General features: G+C 35.7%; 1 protein-coding gene across 5 annotated transcripts in view; it reads right to left on the bottom strand.

The window, feature by feature from the left end:
* Positions 1-10,069, bottom strand: part of POT1 (protection of telomeres 1) — a 120,459-nt gene that overhangs the window by 11,608 nt on the left and 98,782 nt on the right. For all 5 annotated transcript variants that reach the window (XR_001007793.1, XM_011995936.1, XM_011995934.1 and 2 more), the window contains one exon: positions 5,404-5,539. Coding sequence is in view for 4 of the 5 variants with exons in the window: in XM_011995936.1 (XP_011851326.1) it covers positions 5,404-5,539 (136 nt within the window). In the remaining variant the exon portion in view is untranslated. The remainder of the gene's footprint in view (positions 1-5,403; positions 5,540-10,069) is intronic.

Genomic DNA, 10,069 nt, shown 5'->3' with positions numbered 1-10,069 from the left:
AGTAAGCTATAAAGCAATTACCAAACAAAAATTTTTAAAAACCTATAAAACACAAGAAACTGTAAAGTTAAAAAGGCATGGAATACATTCAAAGTATGGATGAAACTGACAAAAGATTAGTATCTCTAACATGGAAAGAAACCTTACAATCAATTACATGTATGTGTGCTCACACATGAACCAAAAAAGAAATCAGTAACCACATAGAAAAATAGGCAAATGATGTGAACATGGAATTCACAGAGTAGGAAACCTACGTAGTTGATAAACACGGGGGCTGCTTAAACACGCTAGACATCTAGGAAATACAAACGAAAACATCATGGATACCATCTGATGCTCACTGGAAAGTTACAAGTTAGACTAATGCCAAGTATCAGATAGAAATAGACTAATACCAAGTGTTGGAGTGAACTTGGTAGAACTTGGTAGAAACTAAAATTTTATTAATCACTGATGGGACCATACATTGTTAAAACCATGGGAAGAACAACTTGGTATTTTTCCCATAAAGCAAAACTTACAATCCAGTAATTCTAATTCCAGGTAAACACCTTAGGAGTAACTTTCAAACATTTTTTTAAGGACTCACAGTAAGAAATTCATTTAATATCGTATCTTAGTAATATATACATACACACACAATTGAAATGAAAGTTTAGGGAACAACAATGACCCTTATTCTGTAAAATGTTCTCTATTATCCATTCCCTCTCATTCTATTTCTTACTACAACCACATCACATAAGTTAAAAAAAAAACTGGTTATGACCCACTGAACTCATTTTATGACAAGAGAAATACACAAGAAAACATATAATGTGACTTCAGCACAGTCTGTAAATGAAACAAAAAACACATATCCATTAATAGGAAAATAGGCTAATAAATTCTGATACTTCATAACATACTCCATAGACGTTAAATAATCTAAATCTACATGCGTCAATAGGGGTAAATCTTGAAAATAATAATGAATCAAAAAAAGCAAGCTTCAAAAGGCTTGGCATAGTATGAAACAGTTTATATACATTTAAAGAACGAAAAATACACCACACTGCTTAAGAATTCACACATATAATGAAGGCATAAAAACACTGATGAGTAGGATTTCATACAATTTTGGAAAAGTAGCTACCTCTGAGAAAAAAAGAGTTAGTGAAGGGATTGATATGGGGTTATACTACTTCTCTGTAACATTTAATTTCTTAAAAATAAAAGTTTGGAGGCCAAGGTAGGTGGACTGCTTGAACTCCAGAGTTCAAGACCAGCCTGGGCAACATGGCAAAACCCCGTCTTTACAACAAATACAAAAATTAGCCAGGTGTGGTGGTGTGCACCTGTAGCCCCAGCTACTTGGGAGGCTGAGGTGGGAGGATTGCTTGAGTCCAGGATGTCAAGGTTACAATGAGCTGAAATCATGCCACTGCAGCCTGGGTGTCTGAGTGACACTCTGTCTCAAAAAAAAAAAGAAAAGAAAAGAAAAGAAAAAGGGTCTGAAATAATGTTAAAACGTTAAGATTTGTTAAATCTAAATGGTGGATACATAATTGTTGTGATGTTACTTTTTATATTTTTCTATGAGTTAAAATTATTTCATAACCCAAAAATAAAAATAAGAATCAATTAAAAGATATACTGGTTTTTGATGATGAAACTCAAGTAATAAAAAATGTAAAAATGTCTTAAAATCTGGAGTGTGAACAACATTTGCCTTAGTTTTGAAGCAACTAGTAAAAAAGTCGACAGCCTTGGTTGGGCGCAGTGGCTCACGCCTGTAATCCCAGCACTTTGGGAAGCCGAGGTGGGCGGATCACCTAAGGTCAGGAGGTCAAGACCAGCTTGGCCAACATGGTGAAACCTCGTTTCTAATAAAAATACAAAAAAATCAGCTGGGTGTTAGTGGTGCGTGCCTGTAGTCCCAGCTACTTGGGGGGCTGAGACACGAGAATCGCTTGAACCTGGGAGGCAGAGGTTGCAGTGAGTCGAGATCATGCCACTGCACTGCAGCCTGGGCAATAGAGCAAAACTCCATCTCAAAAGAAAAAAAAAAAAAAAATGGAAGGGGCCTTAAGGTGTAGGGAGACCTCCTGAAACTATTGCTATGGAATAGATTGCTATGGTTCATTTAAATCAGAGAAAAGGTGGAGATGTAGGGAGAGACCCTGAAACTATTGCTACGGAATAAAAGATGAAATGCTCCTGATTACTATAAATACAAAATTGCATGCAGGATTGTGTAAAGACAATGCCAGGGGTTGGACTGCCAGAATTAGCCAACAGCGCGTGATGTGCTTCCCCCTGCAGAGAGCCTATGAATGAACGTGCAGTCAGGGAGGTTTCACATCACCAAGATTCCTATCCCAGAAAAGCAGATGTTCATAGCTCTGGGAATGGAATGCGACCCTTGTGGGGAGCCTATAATCGGACGCATGGTGGGGGTGCCTGTCCATATGGATAAGATAGGGCTATAAATGCCCTCATCTTGCTGCGGCGCTTCTAGGCCTCTTTAGGGTTCATACTCCCTTCTGAGAATTTCTGGTCTAACCAGTTGTCTAACATCACGTCCTGTTTCTATGACTTGTTTGTAACCATCTTTTGCTGCAACTGTTACCGCTGTTCCTGTTTTAAGGCTCTGTTAGAAATTACTGATGTACACACTATGTTGTAAATTCTTATCTCTATATACTGTACTTCTATTACAGATGTTAAAGAATTACTTAATCCCCATGTGACCATCTCACCTCATAATCAAATGACCCTAAATCCCTCACTAACCTACCCCTGCCCTCACTAAACTTAATAATAAATGCTGGCATATTGCATTGTTGGCACCGTGGGACCAGAAGGTGGTGACCCCCCCTGGACCCAGCTTTCACTATCTCGTGTGTGTCTATTATTTCTCCACCTGCCGATCCGCCTGGGAACAAAGAGAGAGCCCCGTTGCATTGTGGGCTGCTGGCCAGATCCCGCAATATTAGGGTAATTTTGTTGAGACTTTTAGTGAAAGAGGTAGTATTTCAGAGTTTAAAATGAATATTTCCTTTCCTGGTTTAGACTCGTCATGGTGCCCTGTACTGGGAAGGCAAAATAGAGAGAAAGGAGAAAGAACAAAAGCTAGTGAGTGAGGATCTGCATGTAAAAAGATAAAGCTCAGTGATTTATTATACAAGAAAAACAGAATTTTATGAGTTTTAATATTTTAATTAATTGGTTTAATTAAAAATCACTTTATTTTCAAAAAAGACAGACTCTCAGATCATAAGACTAATGAGAGAAGGAATTAGACACTGAGTATATCAGAGTAAAAACAGCAACAACACAGAAATTTAAGTCAGTGGCATACAGTTTCGCTTTATGGCTAAAATTTTATGATATGTTGGAAGAACATAGGGCAATGCCTAATAGTGACTTTACCACACAATTAGGGAGGTATCATGCTTACAGTATAATATTTTTCAGCCAGTATATAATTTTTCAATCAAGATTTGCACATTATGACAATGACTAATGATTGCTACAAATTTAGAAGTCGGAAAGAAAGAGGATGATAAAATATATGCTATAATCCAAGGTTTCTCAAATTAGAATATGTCCAGGGTCATTGTTTCATCAAGCAGTAGAGGAGATTTTATCCCTATCCCCTCCTTCTAAATGTAGAAATCTGTTTATAGCTCGAATGAATTCTTTTATATTCCAATTATCAGTGGCAGCAAATTTGTGATTTAGTGGCTCAGAAATTCTGAAATTCAATCACTTAATTTTTACCAGGTTTGCAGCTCTGAATTTTTCTCTGTAACTGGTATCTAAATCCTCACTGTTAAAGAAAACAAGTGAGTACCAGCCTCTGGCTGAGGAATTAAAAAGACGGCAGCCTTATGCCTCACACATTGTGTGTACTCTCACTATATATGCTTATCGAAACAACAGATATATGCCAGAAAAACCTATACATATAAGTTGATATACTGTAAGTTTCTGTTGAATAGTCACCAATGAAATAAAAGAACAAAAATTACTCTTAAACAGTTTTTAATTCCAAAAATTTTCTCAGTTGAAAACACTACCACACATCTACAACCATCTGATCTTTGACAAACCTGAAAAAAACAAGCAGTGGGGAAAGGATTCCCTATTTAATAAATGGTGTTTGGAAAACTGGCTAGCCATATGCAGAAAGCTGAATCTGGACCCCTTCCTCACACCTTATACAAAAATCAATTCAAGATGGATTAAAGACTTAAATGTAAGATCTAAAACCATAAAATCCTAGAAGAAAACCTGGACAATACCATTCAGGACATAGGCATGGGCAAAGACTTCATGTCTAAAACACCAAAAGCAATGGCAACAAAAGCCAAAATAGACAAATGGGACCTAATTAAACTAAAGAGCTCCTGAATGGCAAAAGAAACTATCATCAGAGTAAACAGGCAACCTATAGAATGCGAGGAAATTTTTGCAATCCATCTGACAAAGGGCTAATATCTAGAATCTACAAAGAACTTAGACAAATTTACAAGAAAAAAACAAATGACCCCATCAAAAAGTGGGCAAAGGATATGAATAGACACTTCTTAAAAGGAGACATTTACGCAGTCAACAAATATACGAAAAAAAGCTCATCATCACTGGTCATTAGAGAAATGCAAATGAAAACCACAATGAGATACCATCTCACGCCAGCTAGAATAGCAATCATTAAAAAGTCAGGAAACAACAGATGCTGGAGAAAATGTGGAGAAACAGGAATGCTTTTACACTGTTGGTGGGAGTGTAAATTAGTTCAATCATTGTGGAAAACAGTGTGGCAACTCCTCAAGGATCTAGAACTAGAAATATCATTTGATCCAGCAAGCCCATTACTGGGTATATACCCAAAGGATTATAAATCATTCTACTATAAAGACACATGCACATGTATGTTTACTGCAGCACTATTCACAATAGCAAACACTTGTAACTAACCCAAATGTCCATCAGTGATAGACTGGATTAAGAAAATGTGGCACATATACACCATGAAATACTATGCAGCCAAAAAAAGGATGAGTTCATGTCCTTGCCGGGCATATGGATGAAGCCGGAAACCATCATTCTCAGCAAACTAACACAAGAACAGAAAACCAAACACCGCATATTCTCACTCGTAAGTGGGAGTTTAACAGTGAGAACACATGGAGACAGGGAGGGGAACATCACACATCAGGGCCTGTCACGGGGTGGGAGGCTAGGGGAAGGACAGCATTAGGAGAAATGCCAAACGTAGGTGACGGGTTGATGGGTGCAGCAAACTACCATGGCACGTATATATCTATGTAACAAATCTGCATGTTCTGTACATGACCCCAGAACTTAAAAGTATAATAAACAAAACAAAACAAAACAAAACAAAAAACATACCCATAGTGATGTATTGTTCCTTGTATAAGAAATGGTGCTGAAAGGTCCAAAAGTTCCAGGTCTTCGTGGCCAGATCTCACAGGAATTACACTATTAAACTTGTTCGAGAGTTTGCAAATTTCACTGAGTGTACCTCCTGTTAAGAGAATAAATAAATCCTTCAAGTAGTGCAAATAAAATGTAGACAAATGTACAGTCCTATTAAACAACATGTGAGGTATAATAAAAGACTAAAGGAATCGACAGAAAAAGACAATAAATGTATGTGAAAAATATTAATTTGTAAATGTACAATCCTATATATTGATTAAAAAAATCAATGCACAAAAATGCTGAGACTCGGGTAAAATATAAAGCTTGTGAAATTTTAACTAATTTCTTAAATTTAAACAAATTGCTCTTTATGCCAGGAACACGTTGGTTCAAATAACCAAAAGAGGGAATATAAGCTAAAAGCCAGGTTATGATCAGATTCTCACTAATTTGCTATATACTAATTAATATCTGGGCAAATTTACAGCTTAAATCTCAATTTTCCGGTCAATATTTCATTTAAATATAGATATGAGTGGTTTGTGTAATATGAATTCACATATAAAATTTGTTCATTTTTCCTGGGAATATTATCACACTTAATTCTATGACAAAGGAAGCATTCAAATGACCAAGCTGGCAGAGAAGTATTGCCTGGTGGCATGCCATTATTAGAAGGCAGTGTCCTTTTTACTTAGCTTATAATGCTTCCTCTCTCCAGGCAAAATGAATAGGATTTAAAAAAATACCTCTGTGTATTTCCTAAAATTTGGGTAGAATTTGTAATGTCAACATTCAATTATAAAGGAGAAGCACTTCTGGCATAGCAGAGTGAGGACATCCAAAGACACTTGACTGTAACAGCAGTTAAGAATATCGGCAAAAACTGTAAAACCTTTTTTAGAACTCTGGAAATTACCAGAGGCCTTCAACAATCCAAGGAGTGTTTGCTCCAGAAAAAGGGCTGAATTTTGGCAAGAATGGTTGAGCTCTGTGGCATTTTAACTTGCCCTGTTCCCATCCTCCTTCCCCCAAGCTCTTTGTTACTGGAAGCCACAGTTCTGCTATGTCATATTGCAGTTAGATAGAAATCCTCATTATGCATGCTTAAAAACTCCAAACAATATTCCCTAAGCATGCTACTTTAAAGTTTCACAGTCCAAAAGTTAGTCTATCTTCTGGAGACGGATACCTAGCGCTGCTAAAGAAACTCCTGCCTACTGTTCAAAACTGCAATAGGTGACCATTCACCTATTCTCATAGTTCTTATAGAGAAAGAGAACTCTTCTCTCTGAGTTCCTCCCCAAAAATACTATTTCAAAGAATCTGGTGAGAGCTCATCTAGTCATTCACACTGTCTATTCACACGAGTTTGGCTCTGGCAAATAAGCTGGACAACCTTGGTCAAGTTACTTAAACTCTAGTATAACGGTTTTCCCATTTGTAAAACTGAGAATAATGTTACTCTGTAAGATCATTATAAAGATTAAATGAGTTAATATTTGTAAAGCACTTAGAGCCATGAGTGACTATTATTATCAATATTTTAGTGATTTCCTCTTAATATAAAGTCCATGAAAGGAAATACTTTGTTGTGTTTGCTACATTACCACTAATGCCTAAATCAGTGTCTGGCACACAGTAGGCATTCAACAAACACGTGCTAAACAAATGAATGAGTACAAAGAAAGACATTTGCATGTATATACGTGCATACTAGGTTTCTCAAGGTTTGTATCTGGAGACATCCTAACTGAGAGCAATTTATTTGCAATCAGTAGAAATATTTAACATGTACTATGGAGACAGACAGGCCTAAGTGTGAATTTTTTTCTGACATTTACTAGGTCTTTAACTTTGAGTACTTCACCTTTTTCTCTTGGTCTCAGTTTCCTCACCTGTTTAAAAAGGGGATACATCTAGCTTACAGAAGATTGTTATGAGAGTTAAAGATAAAATACTAAAGTAGGCAGTACAGTGCCTGACACATAGTCTATTCAGTAAATTATAGGTAATAATAAATATTATAATAAAATGATTTGGTGACATTAGAGTTCCATACAAATTATGTTTCAGAGTATGCAGTTTAAAATATAATGTTAATAATAAATATTGTAAACAATTCTATACCCACAAGTTTGACACCTTAGATAAAATGGTTCCATTTCTTGAAAGACATAATCTATCAAAATTCACACAAGGAGAAATATATCATCTGAATAGGTCTATGTCTATAGAGAAATTAAATCAATAATAATCATCTTGAAGAAAGTCACCAGGCTCAGATTGTTTCAATAGATAAGTCTACCCAAACACGGAAATGATACCAATTCTCTACTATGTATTCCGGAAAATGGAAGTAGAGGGGATGTTTCCTAATTCTTATGAGGCCAGCAATATCCTAATACATAACCAAATACATTACAAGAACAAAAACCTATAGATCAACTTCTCTTATGAAAATACATACAAAAATACTCAAAAAGTATTTAAAAATTGAATCAAAAAAGAAAATAATTACACACCATGACCAAATGAAATTCATTTTAGGTATGCAAGGCTGGTTAAACACCTCAAAATCAATTAATGTAATTTATCACATTAATAGGTTAAAGAAGAAAAATTGTATGATCATATTAATAGATGCAATAGAAAAGCACTTGATAAAATTCAACATCATTAATAACAAAAATTCTCAACAAACTAGGAATATTGGGGAGCTTCTTCAACTTGACAAAGAACATCGATAAAATAGCTACAGCTAAAATCACATTTAATGGTGACACTTTCCACCTAAGACTGAGATAAAAGCAAGAACATTCCCTCTCATTGCTCCTATTCAATATTGTACTGGAAGCCCTATCTAATGCAGTGAGAAAAGGAAACAAAAGGTATACACACTAGGAAGGAAGAGATAAACTGTCTTTGTTTACAGGAAATCACAACAAAAAAATTCCTGAAATAATAAGCAATTATTAACGGTAGAGGATACAAGGTTAAATCTAAAAAAAAAATCAATTGCTTGACTATACATAAGCAATAAATAATCGGAGTTTGAATTTAACATTAAATAATTAGCACCAAAAAAGAAAATACTGAGGTATAAAGCTAACAAAATGTGATCTATATATTGTTGGATTTACAAGATTTATCTGAGTAAAACTATAAAACCCTAAAGAGATCTAAGAAGATCTACATAGATAGTCCAGGTTCATTGTCAATAATATCAAGATGTTAGTTCTCCCTCTCCAGCTTGACTTACAGATTTATGGCAATCTTTTTTTTTTTTTTTTTTTTGGATGAAGTTTCGCTCTTGTTGCCCAGGCTGGAGTGCAACGGCGCGATCTCGGCTCACCGCAACCTCTGCCTCCCGGGCTCAAGCTATTCTACTGCCTCAGCCTCCTGAGTACTTGGGATTACAGGTATGTGCCACCATGCCGGACTAATTTTGTATTTTTAGTAGAGATGGGGTTTCTCCATGTTGGTCAGGCTGGTCTCGAACTCCCAACCTCAGGTGATCTGCCTGCCTTGGCCTCCCAAAGTGCTAGGATTACTGGAGTGAGCCACCGCGCCCAGATGGCAATCTTAACAAAAATTCCAGCAAGTTATTTTTTGATACTGAAAAACTGCTTATAAAGTTTATATGGAAATGCAAAAGATTTACAATAGCCAACACAATACGGAAGACAAAGAAAGTTGCAGGACCAACACTACACAATTTCAAGAATTACTGTATAGCTTTAGAAATAACAATGGTGTGATATTGGGAAAATAACAGATAGCTAGATTAAAACAGAACAGAGAACACAGAAACAAATTCACAAAAATAAACTGGTTTGACAAAGAAGCAAAGGTAATTCAATGGCGAAGGAACAGTCTTTTTAACAAATGGTACTGGAAAACTGAACATCTGCATGCAAAAAAAAATCTGGACACAGATCTTACACCTTTTACAGAAATTAACTGATACTGTTTTATATGAGACTCTAATGGTGGGTACATGGTATTCTGCATTTGTCAAAGCATAAATAACTGTAAAGCAAAACGAGTGAACCCTAATGTAAACTAGGGTCACAATAAAATAGAGTCAACTGCATTAACTTGGCATGAATATCAGTGAATGCTACTGTAGGTGCTTAAAGTCTAAGAATGACTTTGTATTTATATCATTTTCTTTGGTTCATCTCTAAGTCCAAGTCAGTTTTTGATTTTGTTACTTCCTAATCAGAATAGTGCCATACTTCAGTAAGATCCTAGTCCTTGGCTCAGGTTATACTTAGAAACATAAAATAAAAATAGCTCACATTTCTTATATTCCTTTTACATTTCAAAGTGCTTCTACATACATCCTCATTTTTTTAAAAAAATAAGCCTTTTTTAAAAAGAAGTTTTAGGTTCACAGCAAAATTAAGCAAAAGGTACAAAGTTTCCCTATGTCTCCTAGTCTCTTCCCCATTATCGACATCTTGCACCAGAGTGGTAAATTTAGTCAATCAAGAAACCTATTTTAACAAACCACTATCACTCAAAGTCCACACTTTACATTAGTAACAAACCATTATCACTCAAAGTCCACTCTTTACATTACTAACAAACCATTATCACTCAAAGGCCACAGTTTACATTAGTAACA

The sequence above is a fragment of the Mandrillus leucophaeus genome, unplaced genomic scaffold (assembly GCF_000951045.1).
Source record: "Mandrillus leucophaeus isolate KB7577 unplaced genomic scaffold, Mleu.le_1.0 Scaffold5, whole genome shotgun sequence".
Classification (NCBI taxonomy): Eukaryota; Metazoa; Chordata; class Mammalia; order Primates; family Cercopithecidae; genus Mandrillus; species Mandrillus leucophaeus.
The sequence above is the reverse complement of the archived record's forward strand: the minus strand, read 5'-3'. Positions and strand labels throughout refer to the sequence as shown.